At 28.0% G+C, this 21764-nt stretch overlaps 2 protein-coding genes across 4 annotated transcripts in view; both read right to left on the bottom strand.

Annotated features, from left to right (window-relative positions):
* Positions 1–6659, bottom strand: part of LOC101513206 (retrovirus-related Pol polyprotein from transposon RE1) — an 8099-nt gene extending 1440 nt beyond the window's left edge. The window contains exons 1-4 of one of the 3 annotated variants that reach the window (XM_073366819.1): positions 6291–6659; positions 6139–6191; positions 5955–6052; positions 844–5837 (exon numbers count right to left, since the gene is read on the bottom strand). In XM_073366819.1, the coding sequence (XP_073222920.1) occupies positions 844–4469 (3626 nt within the window). In that variant the 5' untranslated portion in view covers positions 4470–5837; positions 5955–6052; positions 6139–6191; positions 6291–6659. Of the gene's footprint in view, positions 1–15; positions 5838–5954; positions 6053–6138; positions 6192–6290 lie in introns of those variants that run through there. The other 2 variants (XM_004486874.4, XM_027331575.2) reach the window with 2 other exon arrangements.
* Positions 6660–8531: 1872 nt separating this feature from the next.
* LOC101513528 (beta-glucosidase 12-like) lies at positions 8532–14467 on the bottom strand. Its single transcript, XM_004486875.3, has 13 exons — positions 14164–14467; positions 13814–13883; positions 12174–12232; positions 11385–11460; positions 11194–11271; positions 10980–11067; positions 10516–10771; positions 10208–10323; positions 9809–10026; positions 9683–9714; positions 9341–9443; positions 9050–9158; positions 8532–8969 (listed from the first exon to the last, which is right to left on the bottom strand). The coding sequence occupies exons 1-13, from the start codon at positions 14329–14331 to the stop codon at positions 8798–8800; spliced, it is 1545 nt and encodes a 514-aa protein (XP_004486932.1). The 5' UTR covers positions 14332–14467; the 3' UTR covers positions 8532–8797.
* Positions 14468–21764: the final 7297 nt, after the last annotated feature.

Below are 21764 nucleotides of genomic sequence, written 5' to 3'. Positions count from 1 at the left end.
ATGAAGAAAGTAAAAGACAAAATACTTTCATGTTTTATTATTACAGCCCTAAGCTGTTTATATAGGAAAAGAAATTACAATAGTAAAACTGAGTAATAATGATAGAATAAAAATAAACATAATAATATAAAATAAAAGAGAATAAAATCTAATTTCTCTCGATTCTTCAACACCCCCCCTCAAGTTGGTGCATAGATATCTGTCATGCCCAACTTGGCTATAAGTCGCTCAAAATTGGGTCTTGCCAAACTTTTTGTCAAGATATCAGCAGTTTGCTGGTTGGAAGTCACAAATGGCAGACATATAACTCCAGCATCAATTTTTTCTTTTATGAAATGGCGGTCAATCTCAATATGCTTGGTTCTATCATGTTGTACAGGGTTGTGAGCTATACTTATTGCTGCTTTGCTATCACAGAACAATTTTAAGGGTGAGTCAACTTTCATTTTCAGTTCGTCCAAAAGTTTACGAATCCATAAAAGTTCACAGATTCCTTGAGCCATTGCTCTGAATTCAGCTTCTGCACTGCTTCGAGCAACAACCCCTTGTTTCTTACTTCTCCAAGTAACTAAATTTCCCCAAACATAGGCACAATATCCAGTGGTGGATTTTCTATCAGTAATTGATCCTGCCCAATCAGCATCTGTAAATATAGAGACTTCTCTGTCATTAGTTTTCTTGAAGCACAAACCCTTTCCAGGATTGGATTTCAAGTACCTTAAGATTCGATAAACTGCCTCCAAGTGTTCTTCATAGGGAGAATGCATGAATTGACTTACAACACTCACAGAGAAAGCGATGTCAGGTCTAGTGTGGGCTAGATAAATAAGTTTGCCGACTAACCTCTGGTATCTTCCAATCTCAACAGGAACACTGCCTTTCTCCCAAAGTTTAGCATTTAATTCCATAGGAGTATCTGCTGGTCTACACCCACTCATCCCAGTTTCTTCCAAGAGATCTAGGATGTATTTTCTTTGAGAAACAACAATTCCCTTCTTTGAGCGAGCAACTTCCATACCAAGAAAATATTTAAGCGCGCCTAAATCTTTGATCTCAAATTCTTTAGTCAAATTTTTCTTCAATCTTTCCATCTCAACAATGTCATCTCCTGTGAGAATAATATCATCTACATATACAATTAAAATTGAAATTTTACCAACATTAGAGAACTTCATGAACAGAGTATGGTCTGATTGTCCCTGCATATATCCTTGCCTTTTGACCGACTGAGTGAATTTTTCAAACCAAGCCCTTGGAGATTGCTTGAGACCATAAAGGGATTTTTGAAGTTTGCACACATTTGAACCAAATTTATCTTCAAAGCCAGGTGGGCTATCCATGTATACTTCCTCCTCCAAATCACCATTCAGAAAAGCATTCTTTACATCAAGTTGGTTAAGAGACCAATCTAAATTCACTGCCAAGGACAAGAGAACTCTAATAGTGTTTAATTTGGCAACGGGAGCAAAAGTCTCTGAGTAATCAATGCCATATGTCTGAGTAAACCCTTTAGCAACCAAGCGTGCCTTGTATCTTTCAACTGTGTTATCAGAATTATATTTCACAGTAAATACCCATTTACAGCCAACAGTATTCTTTCCTGTAGGTAATGTCATGACTCTCCAAGTTTGATTCTTCTCAAGAGCTCTCATCTCCTCAAGAACAGCTTCTTTCCACTTTGGAATTTTTAGAGCCTCCTGTATATTTTTTGGAATTTCTACAGTAGACAACTTAGAGGTAAATGCAGCAAATGAAGAAGACAATTTTGAGTATGACACATAATTAGACAAAGGATATTTAGTGCATGATCTAATAGGTTTTCTAATTGCAATAGGAAGGTCTAAATCAGGATACTCGACATGACTCTTAAGAATAGAAGAAGACTTACCTGTATCAAGATGATGTGTTGGATTATCTATTGGTTCAGAATCTTGGAAGGGTCGGAGAATGGGTCCTTCATTTCTCTGTTTATGGTTTCTTCTTTCAAAGACATTTCCCTTCCAAGTAGGGTCAATTGTAGTAAACCTGCTTTGTGTCTCTTTATCTGAGTCATTATGTTGTGGCATTTCAGGTGGTCCTTTATTATTATTGAGATCAAGAATTTGATCATTGTGATTTTCATTTGAAATTGTCGCCCCCGAATCTGTCGAAACCTCATTCATAAGTGGATTGAGTTTCAATATGGATTCTTGGGCATTTTCTTTTGGTGCATCAATATAAGTCTCAGAATTTTGTGACAACACTATATCACTTAAAGTAATGATGTTTTCAAAAGTAAAAGATGAATCTTCCTTAAAATTTCCCCCCTGAAGATGAATGTCACTAAAAAATGGTTGATTTTCAACAAAAGTAACATCCATGGTTACAAAAATTCTTTTTGATTTTGGTTCAAAACACCGATACCCCTTCTGAGTTGGAGAGTAACCGGTAAACACACATTTTATTGCTCGTGGATCGAGTTTGTCAAGGTGTTTATGTTCATGAACAAAAGCAGTGCAACCAAAAACTTTTAGTGGCAAATCAGCAGAGACACTAGTCAATGGAAAATAATTTCGAAAAACATCAAGAGGTGTATGAAAATCTAAAACTTTAGATGGCATTCGATTGATTAAATATGATGCAGTTAAAACAGCTTCACCCCACAAATATTTTGGAACCTTATTTGCAAATAGTAAAGCTCTAGCAACCTCAAGGAGATGCCTATTCTTTCTCTCTGCAATTCCATTTTGTTGGGGTGTATTAACACAAGAACTTTGATGAACAACCCCATTTGCAAGAAAAAAATCGGACAAAAGTATATTAAAATATTCTTTACCATTGTCACTTCTGAAGACTTGAATATTTGTTTGGTATTGAGTGTGCACCATTTTAAAGAAATTTTTGACAACCTGTCCAACTTCCGATTTTTCTTTCAATAAATAAACCCAACAAATTCTAGTATGATCATCAATAAAAGTTATAAACCATTTTTTATTAGAAAATGTGTTTATTCTATTAGGACCCCAAACATCACTATGAATAACTGCAAACGGTTTTGATTGTTTATATGGTTGTGTAGAAAAAGAAGAACGGTGATGTTTAGCAAATTCACAAGTTTCACAATGAAATAAAGATGGATCCTTCTTAGAAAATAATTTAGGAAACAAATGTTTCAAATACGGAAAACTAGGATGTCCTAACCGTAAATGCCATAACATAATATCATCATTATTAGAAGAAACAAAAATAGATTCAAAGCAGGTACTTGTTTTTTGTTGGTCTTTGAAGTCGAGTCCATTGTCAAGATAATAGAGTCCTCCACTCTCCTTAGCATTGCCAATCATCTTCCCCGTGCTCAAATCCTTAAAAGTGCAATGAGAATGAAAGAAGTTAGCTTGACAATTTATATCCTTTGTTAATTTAGTAATGGATAATAGATTACATGATAAATTAGGAACATGTAAGACATCTTTTAAGGTTAACTTAGGTGACAGAATAACAGAACCTTTCCCTGCAATGGCTGAAAGAGAGCCATCTGCAATTTTAATTTTGTGGTTACCTGCACAAGGGCTATAAGAAGAAAATAGACTCGACTCCCCAGTCATATGATCAGTAGCACCAGAATCAATAATCCAAGTATGGCTGGGAGTGACACTAAGTAGAGCAGTATTTGGAAAATTACCTCTCTGAGCTATAGAGCAAGAAGAAGTTTGAGACTCAAGAAGTTTGTACAATTGATCTAACTGTTCCTTGGTGAAAGGAGATGAGCTTGAAGGAGACTGCTTCTCTTGATCAGATGTACCAGCTTGGAGCGCATGACCTTCGTTTCTTTCTTTTTTCTTCCAATTTAGAGGTTTTCCATGGAGCTTCCAACATGTATCACGTGTGTGCCATGGACGTTTGCAATGTTCGCACCATGGTTTCTTGTCAGCGCTCTTCTCGTCTTCATTTTTAGTGATTAGGGTAGAGCTTTCAACCTCACCAACAGAAGGTGACTTACCCATCATAACACCTTGTCTCGCCTCTTCTCTTCTAACTTCTGAGAATGCTTCCCGAAGTGATGACAATGGGATCTTTCCCAATATTCTGCCTCGGACTTCATCAAGCCGCTTATTAAGCCCAACCAAGAACATGAATACACGGTCGTTCTCCTGTCTCTTAAGAAACAGAACACTGTCCTCACAACACTTCCAATGATCATCATAGCAGAGGTCCAATTCTTGCCATAGTATCATCAACTCATTGTAATAGGTAGTGACATCTCTATCTCCTTGTTTGGTATGCCACAATCGTGATTTGAGATCGAAAATTTGAGAAGAATTCTGAATATCAGAATATGTTTCTTTGACAGCCTCCCGAACTTCCTTGGCAGTAGGCAAAAACATAAAACGTTTTTTGATTGTTGATTTCATATTACTAAGCAACCAAGCAATAATAAAAGAGTTCTCAGATTTCCAAAACTTGTACTTTGGATCAGTTGTGGCAGGCATTTGCTCATCTCCTGTTAGGAAATCATATATTCCCTTACTGTCTAAAATCAATCTTGCGGTTTGGGACCATTCGACATAATTTTTTCCATTTAGTTTCTGGATTTCAACCTTGAGGGCATTAGAAGTTCCCTCATGGCCAAAAAAGTTGGAAGAACAATTCTGCTTAGGCCGCTGCCACTGCCGCTTATGGCGCTGTCTAAATTGTCAGGGTTGTTGACTACGTCTGATTTTTTTGCCAAACCATCGTCGTTGTCGCCGCTACCTATAAGGGCGACCTTCCATGGAGTATTGTGTGCCATTAGCTTTAGCTCTTAGAGCGCCAATCCATAACGGTTGTTAGCAAATTGATGCTTCTTGACCAGCCGCATCAATTTGAGGGGATGTGAATCAGGAAATAAATAATAATTTATAATTATATTTATTAGCTTTCCTAAAATTAGTTAGACAAATCAGGATTTGATTTAACCCTCTTAATTTGTAATTATTAGATATAAATGTTGTAAAAATTATTTATACCGAGAAATATCAAAGCAAAAAGGGCATCAAACTCTAATTCGTGACAATTATGACATCATCAAGCACTCGCAATTCCAGCACAGCTTGTGTGAATCAGCAATTCCTAATTGGCTATCAACCTCATGTATGATATATATTTAACAGGATATGAATGTCTAGACCTACTTCTCAGGTAAGCACACACTTTCAGAATGTAAGCGTAAACACTTTCAGAATCCACTCCAATATATTATAAATCTTATTGGCATTTCCTACAAATAAAAAGAATCGATACAATAAATGTCCTCTGTAATGTGATATCTAATTTAAATAATCAATTTCACTTTCATTTATTTTCATTATCAAATCAAATTTTCTAAATCTACTGAAAGACCCTGAAAACAAAAAATGGAGCATGTAAGTCAATCATCTTATTTTCAGCTTCCAATGATTGTATGAATATTGTTTCCCTGGGTTCCTCGCTAACTCCACTCTGTGTGGCATATTCCAATGCCATTTCATAATCCACCTGTTTGTTTTTTGTTTCACAGCATGTTTGTTTTTGCGGTGAAGCTAGCCTTTTTAGTTTTGATGGAACGGCGGTACACATTGGTTTGGGACACGAGAAATTGAAGTCCAACGCAACTCCAAAAATATACTCAAATTGGTTACCGTAGCCAAATTAACAATTTATACAATTTGCTCCATACTAACTAGTATATCTCAGTAGTACAACAACCAATGCTGCAAAGTAAAACTGAACACACCTCGCGGGCCTTTACGGTTTCAAAATCATCATACAGTGCTCCATCAACACGTTCACGGTCAACAAGACCAATCATAGAATTGAATTTGCTTTTAATTATCTCCTCGCTGCAAAAACCAGATTAACAGGAAGAAAAAATCATTAATTAATTCAATCAATGCACTAAAAAATTCACTTGAATTATATCAAGTTGTCAACAACCACACTTGTAGTTGCAAACTTACATAGTGATTTCAACCACGGGAAGCTCTGATATCGATTCTGCCGAATCAAGTGCATTCTCTACTAATTCTCTAACAGTAGTATAAAGAGATTTTCCAGGCTGAATTTAAATCCACGGAAAATTAAATATCGCAAAATTGAAGTTATACTACCAAATCAAACACATGATTGCGAAATTAAGCTTACATTATCAAATCCTGCAATGTTCTTGTTCTCTGCGAAAAACTCAGCCGGAGATTCTACAATTTTTTGAAAAACAAAAAGAAAATCAGTTGAATAATAGAGATAATGAAACGTGAGATTGCAACCTAGAGAGAGAGAGAGAGAGAGAGAGAGACTTTGCTTGAGAACGGTTTCTTTTGGTTTTCGAGGTGTCTTTGACTTGGATTTCTTTGATTCAATTGGACTTTCACTGTCCATGGAGATTGAATTCAAACGAAAATATTGAATAACTGTGAATTTCGATTTTGAATGAATGAAGCTTGAGTTCAGATTTAGAATTCTCGATTCAGCATACCAGCTCCTTCACTAGGGCTTTGAAAAACAGAAACTGCTTTGTTTTTTGTCTGCGTTCCAGTGCTGTCGTCCGCATTGTAGATCACGCTGCTGTGGTCATTAGATTAAAAATATCAACGGCTGATCTTTTACGAACGATGGAGACGTGATATTTTAACGGCTAAAATTCACGATCGTTTTGTGCGCGTCTGACTGGGTTATGTTTTCTGCTTTCCAAAAGAAAGTGCCGATGTGATATGTAAATTTTGTAGCTGTTTCCCGCCAATACGTACTTGCTCAGTTTTCGTACACCAGGATTAAACTGTCAGAAATTACCAATGAAAGAGTATCCCTCTATAGTACCAGCGTTTTGTATAGATTTAAGTATATATATATTTATATATATATATATATATATATAATTTTTAAACTTACTCAAAAATATAAGCTATTTTGGATATATATTGATTTATTTTGACATTCAATATCTTATATATTTATTATGAGAAAAAATGATAGAACATTGTTAGTGAATAACACTTGATTTTATCATGTCAATGAATAATTATAAGCTTTATCATTAAAAAGTTATTATATCAACGATTTGAATTAGTTGTCAATGTAAAATATACATGGAAAATGTATAACTATTAAACTTATTTATTATTTAAGATTTTAACATAATAACAATCACATTTCTTTAAAAAAAATATATATCTTTCAAAAATAATATTTATGAGAAGCATTTCAAAATAACTTATCCATTTTAATAATTTTTTAAAATTTCTTTGTTAAAAAAATTGTAATAAAAAGAAAAATACTTAAAATATAATTTTTAGGATAAGATATATTTAAAATGGTCATAATTCAAGCAATAATTTTATTACTACTTTATTAAACACATTAAATTAGATTTTAATTTTGTAAGCAAAAAATCTTGCTAGCACATATTACTTATTAGTTTATCTATTGGATAAATTTGATATATATATATATCATATCTGTATTCGCATGAATATATATATATATATATATATATATATATATATATTTAATTATCTGTAAATATTAATGAATGTCATCTTTTAAATAAAAAATTATTTATATACAAAATCATTATTTTTGTTGTAATTATGTAGAATATCTCTTTTGTCAACATAAAAAAAAATATTAACACATAAAAGCATCAACACATAAATAAAATATATCATAAAAATACATCATCAAAAGTATTAATATATTAAAACATAAACAAAAAATATTAAAACATATTAATTCTATTAATTTACCAGCAGATACGGATATCCGTGGATATCCACAACAATATATATGTATAGTGTTATATTCGTGCTATATTGATTAACTAACGAATTAATCTGATGGAGTAGGGAAGGAAAATAAAGATGGGGCATGATAAGATGAAAGAGATAGAAGCTGCAACCTAATTTCATTCTATTATTGTAATTTGTAACACTTACAATAATATGAGGCTGTTTTGCTAGCTTGATGGATTTGTTTATAATTTATTTCTGATGAATTACCTTCTAATTTTAACAATATATATCAATGTCCAATCTTTCCTCTTGCAAAATTTTATAAATTGTCTTTGCTCGCAATAACTATTCTAATCAACCATTTGAATTAGTGTATTTTGATGTTCATAGGCCATTTAATTAATTAATGAGCCCACAATCCCACATGTTATTTCTCAAACATTGGGGATAATTCCACCCAATTACATGATTATCTCAAGAGCTACAAGTCTCAAGTTCCACGAATAATTTACTATGTGTTTAGTATTACGATATATTTAATAGTTTATTAATTCACCGTAATATTGACAAAGTAGCTATCATATTCAATATGACAAAAGTAGCAATTATATTCAATGAATTGTTGAGTCATTTTTATTGATGTGTTACTCTATCTCTTATTTTATTATTTTTTTACCCAAGTTCAAATTTTTTGACATAATACTCACGGGAGTAACAATCAATTCAACTTCACTTCGTTTGTTAAGTTTGTTATATAATTCAGTCATAAATTTGTCACCTAAATCAAATATAATATCTATAACACAAAAGTGATAGTCGAGATATAGTCATATTAATAAGATTTCAATAGGTGTTTACAATTATTTTTAAACTTACAAGAACTACTCAATTGATTCATTATTGAGAACATTTAATTTTCATTTCAATCTCTACATGCAAGTGAAACTGAAATTGTATGTGTTACTAAAGTAACATAGTTGTTTAAGAATGAACCACCACAAATCCATTAAGTTACATTTGCTTGATACGTTTTATTAAACTATTTATTGGAAACATATCAAGCATATATATAAAGTCTAATCTCTTTTGAGAAAACTCTTGAACCATTTTGCAGACAACTTTGGATATCTTTTGAGACCATTTTTGTGATCTACAAAATTGATTCCAAAACGCACTGTATAGCCTGATGCCCATTCAAAATTGTCCAACAATGACCATGCAAAATATCCTTTTATATTTACGCCGTTCCTAATAAAATTGATAAAACAATAAATTATGTGTGAGAAATCAATTATATTTAAATATATAAAAAGAAAATATTCAGTTACCTGATTGCAGATCGAATATAAAAAAGATGACGATAATAATAGTCAATTCTAAAAGTGTCTAAAAGAGCTTCTTCTAATGATAGTGTTGGATCGTTGAATTCATCGACACCTAAAAATTAAATTTTCAACAAAAAACAAATTGTCATCATATATTTCTTATAGGTAAAAATGTTAAAAGAAAAGATCACACATAAACACAACCTTTTAGCAAGATTTGTTATGCATTCTATCTCCCATTTACTCAATATAATAACATTTAGATACGATGAATATGAAGTGTGGTGTATTTACCATTTTCGGTGATGTAAATCAAAGGATTGTTGTACTTTTTTTTTATATAGAGTAACAATTCATGAATTCCTCTCGGATATACAAATAGCCAATTTGAAGCTGCCTATAAATTAAGATAATTACAAACATAAGTTATATATACACTAAAAGATATATGTAATAATAATATGTAAAAGTTCAACTGATATTCTAAATTTTCAATTCTCAATTCCAGAAACATAGTTGAAAGGGTTGAGTTAGGACTTCTGAAAATATTTGAGGAAGAGATTAAAAAAAATTCAAAATCCGACTACTAACAACCAACATATATCTATTAAAAAAACTATCAAATTACATACGTACCCTTGGACCTATGGGATCCCCATTGCGCTCAGCTTTCCATCACAAAAAAACAAAATACATTCAATTATCAAATTCAAAATGTTGATTAATTTTTAGAGAATGATCAATAAATAAATGTATGCTTACTTGTAAGATTGGCATGAGAATCAGTGGTGTAACTAGGATTAGCATTGCTAAGATGAGGTACATTAGAAGCATAATTAGAGGTGTAATAGTTTAGTCCAAGGAAATCAAATGAGCCTTTGAGTAGCCTTTTTTGTTTTTTAGAAAACTTTGGCAATCGTTTTCCAACCAAGGAATGCATGCTTTTTGGATAATTCCCTGTTGTCAGTGGATCCATAAACCTGTAATTATTTTTACCAATGAAAAAATAATCAATTTGTGAATTTTCATTTTATATGTTCAAGTAGTATAATTGTTATTTTATTTCTAACCACAATAAAAAAATTTATACATAAATTAATGACTAATTCAAGCTAGCTTTGATGGAGAACAGTTAGTATTCTAATAGAGCTATGCACTTACCATCCAAACATGAAGTCAATTGCTCGTTCAGCTGCCATTTGATCTAATTTGCTATTTGAAAATGGAATGAACCAGCTAGTCACCAAGGTTATACCTATTATACCCTTTTGAGATTCCTGCATAGATTATTAATGTTTTAATTGTTAGGTAGTAAAAATTGCATAGATATTTAATATGTTTCGAAGTTATCACTACCATTTTTCTTTACACTTAGTGTGAGTTTCACACATAAATCTTGAAAACCAACAAAAAAATAATATATATAAACTTTAAAGTTTTAAAATATTCTTATTCGGGTTATAACAAACTTGATATTTCTTCTTATACACTTCTACGACTTTTGCATGAGCAAGAAGTTGGTGATGTGAAACCAAGTAGGGCTCTGTCCCTGAATCACCACCAGTGCAATTTGAATTCAACCATTTAGAACATCGACCAGGTGCAAAAACTCCGACTGCATAGCCAACATTACTATAAGTCACAGGCTCGTTCAAAGTAATCCAATGTTTCACCCTATCTCCAAACTCTTTGAAACAAAGTTCCGCATAATCTCGAAAATCATTTCTGAAAATTAATCATCAATTTTAATATTATTTAGTTTTATTGATAGATTAATACTCAATTTTTTATAATACAAAAATAATCTAATTAAGATCTCCAACTAAATTAACACCACTAATACAAACCATTAAACAAAAAATATATATATAACACTGCGTTAAATTACTCTAAAGCAACTAATTGAACGGAAATTGAATTTTGCATCACTTACACAACGTGAGGGCTTAAGAAGCCACCGTATTCATCCTCTAAAGCTTGAGGAATATCCCAATGAAATAGAGTTACGAATGGCTGTAAACCTATCATATTGCAATTCAATTAGTTTTGTTTAACTATCGGTAGTTGTTGCTTGAAAAGTTCAAATGTGAAGTTTAATAAATAAATAAAAAAAGAATTTCAAGTATATAAGCAAAGCTTGGACTAACCATTAGCCAAAAGCTCATTGATGAGGTTGTTGTAATATTTGATTCCTTCTTGGTTTATACCGCCATCGAGTTTTCCTTCTATTGATATTTATGAATATTGAAAAGATAAGTAAAGTAAAACATTATTTAGTATCAATATAATTAAGTAAAAGTAACTAATAAGAGGAGTTAATCCTCAATGTTTAACTCACTTGGGAGGATTCTAGACCACGAGATTGAAAATCTGTAAGCGTCCAAATTCATATTTGTCATGATTCCGATATCTTCCTGCGATGTATAAGTGTATATTATCTATCATTTTTTATTGTATACGGGATCTACTGATTTTTTGTGTTATCTATTTTTTTTTTTATTATTATTATTATTATTATTATTATTATTATTATTATTATTAAATAGATTATCATTTTAATTCTGTAAAGCATAGAAGTTGTCACTTTGAACCGTGATATAGTCAAAAAAATAATTTATAAAAAATCATGAATGATTAATGAGATTTAGTATGTGCAATATTGATCCTTTGTTTAAATATTAAAATGAAAGTAATATAATCAAATTGATTATAAGTTGAAACAATATTCATCTATATTTTAAAATCAAATCTAATAATTAAAAAAATTAAAATATATTCTTCATCTATATTTTGATATCAAATTTAATAATTAAAAAAGTCAAAAATATGTGAATCATATATATATATATAAATATTTTAAAAATCAGTAAAAAAATAACTAAACTTAATTATCACCATCAAATTAATTTCTTACATATTATCAATAATAAAAAATATTAAAAATAAATAAATTTAGAATCATAAACTATTCACATTTTTCAATCACTATAAACTTTTTTGAAAAGTCAAACACTACAGTAACTTAATCATACTCTTATCGTAAACAAAATTAGTAATTTAATGATAGATCCATAGCCATCGTTCATATCATTTTAAGTGGTCATAATTTCATAATTTTGATCAATACCTTATAGTGGTGATATTGGTCAACTGCAACATCTCCGCTGCTTCTATCTTTTATCTTATCTGCATTTGTTATAAATTTGGATTATTATATTTGTAGAACCACCAACTATATATCAATGTAGCAATAGTTTTGAATCTAAATATCTACTTTTTAAACTTAATTTTTTTTTGAAAACTCAAGTTTGAATAAATTTTTAATTGACTTCTAAATATTTAACTTTTTAACAATATCATAAAAACATTTGTTAGAACTTGTAAAAAAAATTATCAAAAAAATTATTTTACAACTTCTTATAATTTGAATTAGGTAGAGTGATATATAAGTGCACTCAGCATCTCATGATCGTCAATCATTATTGTACGTCCAAATTTCAACTTAAATTTTATATAAACAAAAATATAAAATTATTTTAAATTTTGGACCGTCTAATTGGACGATTTTCTACAGCAATGCTGGCTGGATCCTGCTTCCAATTCAATAGATTTTGATTGGCAACTTTGTACCATAGTCAAATTAAAATGTTATCTCAGACAGAGACAAACTCATGCCGCATCATTGTTTAGAAGAATAAAATAGTGTTTCTTTATTAACAATGTTATACAATTTGTAGTAAGCATTTATTTGTTTATAAATTGTAATCAAATATCAAACACACAAAATCCACGGCTAAGAGTTGTTTGATAGATATAACAATATTAAATATTCATTAAATATAATATAATCATAAATTTAAATTATGTTAATTACGATTTTTTAAATTTATAAATTTACATGTAATTGAATATTTAAAAATATTTAATTATATATTCAATAAATTTACACGTAATTAATTATATATTTAAATTTTGTAGTTATTATTTTGTGGTCAATTTTATGATTTAATTGTTGTATTAAAATATCATTAACTCTATGAGTAAGAATTTTAATACAAAAGAAAGTAAAGCAGGGAAATTGCTTTACAAATATTGTTGTATCTATTAACCATTGAACTAATTTATCTGAATTGTGTTACCCAACTCTTATGCTCTCTTGATTTTGTGTTTGATATTTCAGTAAAGTTTATAAACAAATAAATGTTCACCAGAAACCAATCTTGTTGTATAATATTGTAGTAAAGAAAATAACAAAAGGAAATAGAAGACTTTCCCTCTTTTGCTTATTATTATTAATAAATATAAGAAAGCAAAGAAAGGAAAGCAGGGGAAATTGCTTTCCCATCTTGACTAAAGAGAAATCAAGTTTGTTATTTGGCTAACCTGATTTAATTTATATTTACTTGGTAAATTATCGGTTGAAAATTAAAATTATTAATGCTAGGATAACTTTATTTTAGAAATAATTTTAATGAAAAAACTATTAAAAAAATTTAAACTCATCATAAAATTATATTTTATCCCTTTTAAACAAAATAATTTGAATGTAAAATCAATTAAGTTTGACCGACTAAAATTAATAATTTATTACTAAAATTAAGTTTGACCGACTAAACGAAACTAATAATTTGTTACTAAAATTAAGTTTGACCGACTAAAGACAAATGAATGAGGACAAAAAAAACTAACAAATTTTTTTTTACAAAATAATTTTAACACCTTTTTTATTAAATTTCAAACACAATAATGGATGGAGAAATGAGATACCTGGATACTGATGAGTGAAGTTGTCCCACATACTTGCACCTCTCCCACCTTCTTTTGCAGCACCTTCATACTGTACCATGGCATCAATTAATTTGTTTAATGAACTTAGTTTAACCCAAACTTGGTGGAATTTTGAATATTTAATGAAAATTTAAACATATATATTTAATCAAAATTCATAAAATAAAACTACATTTTGATCCAAGGTTAATTAATATGAAATATCCTAAGATGTAGTTCCGAGAGTAGGAAAAAAAATCAAAAACATAACCGTACCATAGAGGCGTTATTGGATAAAAAATTATAATTACGATGTATTAAAAGAGAAAAATATTATGAAATATATTTACTTGGTATGCTGCGGATGCTGTCCCAAAAATGAAACCTGTTGGAAAACTTGTTCGATTGAGTGTTGAAACATCAACAATGGGTGAAACAACAACCTCTGCAAATGCAAATGGTAGTGTAGTGAAGAGGTTGAAGAGGGCTACAAATAAAAATGCACTGAATAAGGACATGTCTTGTGATCAAATGAATTTATTGTCTATTGTGCTCGATGCATATATAAGAGTTCTGTGAAAATATGGTTTCTTTTGATAATGGAAAAAAGAAAAACAGAATCAGTTAACCCACCAATCTGTGGTCATTGGTGTTTTTTTCTAAAGACTTTATATAGACTTATAACGTTCCCACCTAAACGATCGACATGCTTAGTTGTATTAATAAAATAAAATAAAATAGAAACTAACAAAAAATATCTAATTAGTGAAGAAATTAAAAGTATCAATATAATTAATTAAAAGTATATTTATCATTAAATATATGTATATCATTAAAACAAGGTAATAAATGTATATTTATCTAATTGATGTTTTTTACTTTCTTGACATGTAAAATAACTTTGACAAACAATTTATTGTGATTTTTCAATTAGAACTTAACATTTTATAAAAGTTATTTAAGAAATTTTTCAAACTTAAAGGATTGTATGCGTAATTAATATAACTTAAAAGTAGAGTAGAGTGCAAACGAATATAACTTAGCAAAAATTAAACTTAAATAATCTAAGCAAAAATTGAGCTAAATTTAAATATTTAAATAACCAAAATGTATTTTTGTCTTTTTCTCTAACGATTGTAGAAAAGATTCACACATTAAAATACAAAAAAGATGAGTATTTCGAATTCGAATATATGTTCCAACATATCAAATGTCACTTAAAGTCTTAAACTATTGTTTTAGCAACAAAATTTAAACCTACTAAATATAAAAATAAAAGTATCATAAGTTGGAACATATATTCCAATATATTAAATGTTCTTGCAGCTACCATCTAAATTGTATTTTATTATTATAGTTAAGAAAACAAAAAAATATAGTACAAACAAATTCAACTAAAACATTATGTTAGGTGTTTTTTTCCTAAAGAGTTTGTGAAAGAAATTTACACACTAAATACAGAGGAGAAAAATATTTTGAATTCGAATATATATTTCAACATATAAAAAGTCCTTTCAATTATTATTTTAGGGACAAAACTCAGGTTCATTGATATATCAAATGTCTAATCTAATATATTATATCTTTGAAATTATCATCTAAATTGTATTTAATTATTATAGTGAAGAAAAAGACAAATATAGAGCCAAAAAATTCAAATAAAAACAAAACCTTTTCAATACAGCCAAAAATTCAAATATTACTTGTCGCCGCCCTCAAAGAGAAGAAACAGCACGCCAACTCATACTGTGTTTTCACCCACCTTTTACGATGTATTTTCACCCACCTTTTCACCCACCTTTCATTCAATATTAATTTGTTTCAAATAATATTTTTATCGATTATTTTATGGAGACTTATAAGATATGATTAACAATATATTAATTAATATATTTTAATAAATATTAAATTAAATCATTTATAGTTTTATGATATACTATAAGTTTGTTACTATATTTTAATTTAACATCATCAAATTTTGAAGTTTGATATTTTTATTATATTTTAAAATAATTAATATTTATTTATTAAATTATATAAATAAAAAATTAAGTTTTTTCTCTCCATCTATTATCTCTTATTCATTGTCTCCCTTCGTTGTTTTTCATTGTCTCTCTCACCTATTATACATCATCATCTTCGTCGTTAGTTTATTAAAAATTAAATACGAATATGAAAAACGACGGCGCGACGATGACGCTGTATGGTCGACAACACCAAGACGACAACGAGAAAATTGAGAATAAGACATAAGAGAAATCTTCTTGTAGTGGTAGAAGAACGGCGAAACAGAGCAATTTTATTTGGTGGGAGAGCGTTTTCGCAAGAGGAATGAAATAGACTATAAACGTTTGGATTGATAATAATTTTAATTTTAATTAAAAAATAATTGGAACAAAAATTATTAAATTTATAGATATTAAATTGAAAAAATAAATGTATGTGTATAAATAATTTGATCAACTTAATATATAATATATAGATACTTGCGTGGAAAAAAAAACTAGTAAATTTATTGGTTAAAAAGTTAAGAGTATTGATATACTCTTATTTTTAAGAGTACTATAGTAATTGTTTTCTTTTATAAAGTTTTTATCTACAAATTAGAAAATTCAAGAAATACTTTTATTAGTATTAGGCAAATTGAGAGAACAATTTAATATTTCACAAATTTAAAATCTCAATTTGTGAAACACTTACAATTCCAAAATTTAAAATGATAGTTTATTCATTTTTGTATTAGCGTTATTCAATTTTTATCAAGGAATTAATCTGTTTTTTTTCTTTCTTTTTTATAAGAAATACTAATCTTTTTAAGTTTAATGATAGTTTTTATCAAAATGAAATAGATTTTAAATGAGACTATAATTTTCTATGGGTCGTGCTAACAAGGTATATGCTAACATTTTTAATTATACAATTTAATTAATATTATATATCACTTATAGATTATTATCTTTTTTATTAATGATAATAGTGAGTATATCAATAATTAATAGAAATAATATAATAAAATATTACTTTTTATTTTTTTCTTTTTACATTCTTCTTAATTAATTTGAAATGATCGAATAAATAATTCATTATAAGACGGAGGGATCATGTATATATGCAAATAAGTGTTGTCACTATATTATATTGTCTAATCCTTAGAAATAAATGATACTCTTGCAATTTGATCATAAAAATAATATATTTTAAAAGATATTTTTATAGGTATTAAAATAAATCTATTTTATATATTTTGTGATATAATAAATAGCAAATAGGATTTTGATAATTTTAATTTAAAAAAAAATTATTTTAATGTATGTAAAAGTAACATGAATAATAAATTTATAATATAAGATCCTTGCACGTGTTAAAAATAAAAATAATTTAAAGTCTTCATATAACTCAATAGCATAATAATTAGATTTCATTAAACTCTTAAAACTTAAAACATCTCTGATTACTTTTAACTCATCGAATAAAATTTAGTGAATTACCATCAAAGTTATAAGAATTATAGTGTTTTAAAAATATTTACAACATGTTTTCATGATTTTATCGTACAATAACCTAAATTTTTAATACGAAAAGAATAAAAAAACTTTTCATATATATTATAAACCTCAATTTTTTTTATTAAGTTGGTTAATTGTTAATTTCTCATTAGTATATAGTTTGAATTATATAACTTTTTTTAATTTTATATAACTGAATATATATAATCAAAAGTCGTGGTCCTAAAAAATTGAAACAATAAACAGTGACTCATCTCAGTTGTGTTCAAGTTTATCAGTTATTTAAACATGTAGATTATGTCCTAATGAAAATAAAATGTCTCAAAAAATATGAGTAGTGTTAAATGCACTTATTAATATTGGTAAGTTGATATACATTTTTCTTATTAGCAATTCTGCTAATATGGCTTATATTATTTAGTAATAATTTATAAACAAATTAGAATACCTCTTGAATTTTGAAAGAAAAAAAAAATAAAACAAATACCTCTTTAACATTTTTTTGTCAAAGGGGTAACTTATTAAACCGGGCAAAGCTCAATCCCATAAAACTTAACGTTGTGTTTCTAAATATTTACAGAACTTGGTACAAACACACATTTGACAAAGATAATTAGAGCATAGATCTTATAGATTTCTTAAAATAATTGGACATCTATACTGTTATAGTTTTGATATAAATGTTTAATTAATATTACTAATTTTAGGAATGACACATCTATTTTTGAGAAATAGTAGAGAAAGATCCTTATCCAGATCAACACTAAATTCAACTAACACAACTAAGATAACCAAATAACATAAAGTCAGCTTCTTTGATTTTATTTTGCCCCCTTTCCACAAATTCATATATTATATATTTTGTCCAAAAGACTTTGATGAAGTTTGATGTACCCACCACAAGATAAGAAGGCGTAGAAAGAAAAATAACAATAATTATTCGTGTGATACAAGATATATATGTATATATATATATATGAGAGATAATTTTTTTAATGTGAGAGATGAGAGTATTAATTTTTAATCTATGAATTAAAACTAATGATTGATATTAAAATGTCTACTAAAAAACTCATGCGCTCTCTTTTTCAATTCACGCACATCTCTGCTTCTTCTACGCAGTTTCATATCTTCTTCTTCCACAGACAACTCATAAAATAAATCTCACTAACAATTCATATATTTTTCAACTTATATTAACAAATTGTATTCAGAAACACAAAAAATCTTTTTTATTTTACTATGAGATCAATAATACATATTTTGTCAGAAGTACCTTTTTTGCAATAGTTGCAAATGATGGTTTTTTCGGTGCTTTAGTTCACGGCAAAATGTTGAAACGAAATTATCTTTAATGAATCAATTTTTCTTTTGAACTTCATCTGTGAACACGTGTTTATGAAAAATATTTTAATATTTAGTTAGTACATTTTATTAACATGAAATATTATCTAATTACTTACAAATATGCCCCTGACGAGGAAGAAGAGTGTTTTGAACTTCATGTTTGATTTTGTATCTAAATATTGATTATGTAATTACTAATATCTTTGGTGAATCAAATATGCCCATGGATGAGGAAGAAAAATGTTTTGAACTTCATGTTTGACTTTGTAATATTTATTGTTTGCATTTAGTTAAGGAAGAAGAATATTGTTCGTGAATGACTTTGCTTCATGGGTAATAAAGGGTTCATTGTCTATACCAACAAAATATAAGACTTCATTGCATATACATATATGTGTGGAAGAAGAATATGAGATGTGGCTATGAGGAAGAAGAAAGGGAGGTGCACGTGAATTTAAAAAAAGTTTTTTTAGTAGAAAATCATGTGACTTTTTTAACTAATCATATGTCACTTAAATAACTCTATGATCACTTGGTTATATAGTAGATTTAATCATCCCTCGATAAAAAAATTCTCATTTGATATGCTCTCTCTCCATATTTCTCTCTCTATCTCTCTATCTCCCCCTATATATATATATATTGATTTTGAAAAATATTCATCCGACACAATGTTATTGAATGAGTGTAACTTCTACTATAACTCTCGGTGTAATTTGAATCAAATTACACCGAGAGTTATAGTAGAAGTTACACTCATTCAATAACATTGTGTCGGGTGAATATTTTTCAAAATAAATCATTGATTGAAAGCTAATATCATAAAAATCATATCTATAAATATTGACATTAATTTATAATCGTTTATTATGTCTTCATAATACATCAAAATTAACGTTGTATATAATTACACTGTTGAAGTTGATCTTAACGAATTTTGATAACATATGAGACAATTATAGATTAAGGTCAAAATGTATAGATATAATATTAGCTTTCAATCAAACAAATGATTTTGAAAAATATTTATCTAACTCGATACTATTGAATGAGTCTTTATATATATATATATACATATATATATGTAAACAACGACAAGTAACATATTAAATGAGACTTTTATAATGAAAAAGTAAAAGGAATTAATCTAAACCGTCAATTAAATCATACATGACTAAGATTTGAGCAAAAAATTAATGTGGCATTTTTAAGTAATCATGTGTCGTTTAAATAACTTTTAATCACAATCATCTATGTATGGTCTAGATTTAGTAATCTCAATGTCTCATATTAAAACTCTTCATATATATATATATATCAAGGATTAAATTACACTAAAAGTTACCCTCATTTTAAATCATTGATTGACTTTGATCTAATTGAAGGGTATTGACTAATTCACTTGAATAATCACGTAACACACATTTAAAATAAAAAATTGCCACCATAATCTTTCTCCCTTCAAACACAAGCTTCATGACACTCAAATATGTTCACTTTCCTCTTTCTGATTAGTTGCTCTCCTTGCAAAGTCTTCTCATTGTGAATAAAAAGAGTCTTTCGACATGAAGGATGTGTGAGCTAAAAATATATTTTTAATCGAGAAAATTTTACAAATAGAGCAGATAATAAGGGAGAGTAGAATAAATAAAATTGAACGTCATTGTGAAAGTTGCATTTGGAGGGAGAAAAACTATAAAGGCAAAAGATTTTGTTTGAAAATATATCACATGATTACTAAAGTGAATTCACATTCTTTCTATTAAATCAAAATCAATGATTAAAAATAAATGTAAACTTTAGTGTAACTTTATGATGCAATTTGATTTCTTCTTGTATAAATTATATGAGGAAAAAAAATTGTAAACTCTCTTGTTCCTTTGCACATAAAACATTTTTTCTCTCTAAAGAAAATACCTTTTATCACATTAATTAAAATACAAATAATATAATATTTGGGCATAGCTCATCATGGGGTGTATTTAGTCTTTTAAACAGTGAAAACAATGCTGAAAAGGATATAAGTTAGGAAAGTGGTTATTGCAATAGTGCTCACTAGTGAAAGGAAGGAAATATTGTAGTAAAGAAAATAACAAAAGGAAATAGAAGACTTTCCCTCTTTTGCTTATTATTATTAATAAATGTAAGAAAGCAAAGAAAGGAAAGCAGGGGAAATTGCTTTCCCATCTTGACTAAAGAGAAATCAAGTTTGTTATTTGGCTAACCTGATTTAATTTATATTTACTTGGTAAATTATCGGTTGAAAATTAAAATTATTAATGCTAGGATAACTTTATTTTAGAAATTATTTTAATGGAAAAACTATTAAAAAAGTTTAAACTCATCATAAAATTATATTTTATCCCTTTTAAACAAAATAATTTGAATGTAAAATCAATTAAGTTTGACCGACTAAAATTAATAATTTGTTACTAAAATTAAGTTTGACCGACTAAACAAAACTAATAATTTGTTACTAAAATTAAGTTTGACCGACTAAAAAAAACTAATAATTTGTTACTAAAATTAAGTTTGACCGACTAAAGACAAATGAATTAGGACAAAAAAAACTAACAAATTTTTTTTTACAAAATAATTTTAACACCTTTTTTATTAAATTTCAAACACAATAATGGATGGAGAAATGAGATACTTTTAATTAATTATATTGATACTTTTAATTTCTTCACTAATTAGATATTTTTTGTTAGTTTCTATTTTATTTTATTTTATTAATACAACTAAGCATGTCGATCGTTTAGGTGGGAATGTTATAAGTCTATATAAAGTCTTTAGAAAAAAACACCAACGACCACAGATTGGTGGGTTAACTGATTCTGTTTTTCTTTTTATTAATTATTTTTTGACTAAATCACGGTTCAAAAGTGACAATCTTCTATGCTTTACAGAATTAAAATGATAGTCTATTTAATAATAATAATAATAATAATAATAATAATAATAATCATAATAATAATCATAATAATAATAATAATAATAATAATAATAATAATAATAATAATAATAATAATAATAAAAAAAAAAATAAATAAAATCAAAAAACAGTAGATACCATAAACAATAAAAAATGATAGATA

This window comes from Cicer arietinum, chromosome 1, assembly GCF_000331145.2.
Source record: "Cicer arietinum cultivar CDC Frontier isolate Library 1 chromosome 1, Cicar.CDCFrontier_v2.0, whole genome shotgun sequence".
Classification (NCBI taxonomy): domain Eukaryota; kingdom Viridiplantae; phylum Streptophyta; class Magnoliopsida; order Fabales; family Fabaceae; genus Cicer; species Cicer arietinum.
The sequence above is the reverse complement of the archived record's forward strand: the minus strand, read 5'-3'. Positions and strand labels throughout refer to the sequence as shown.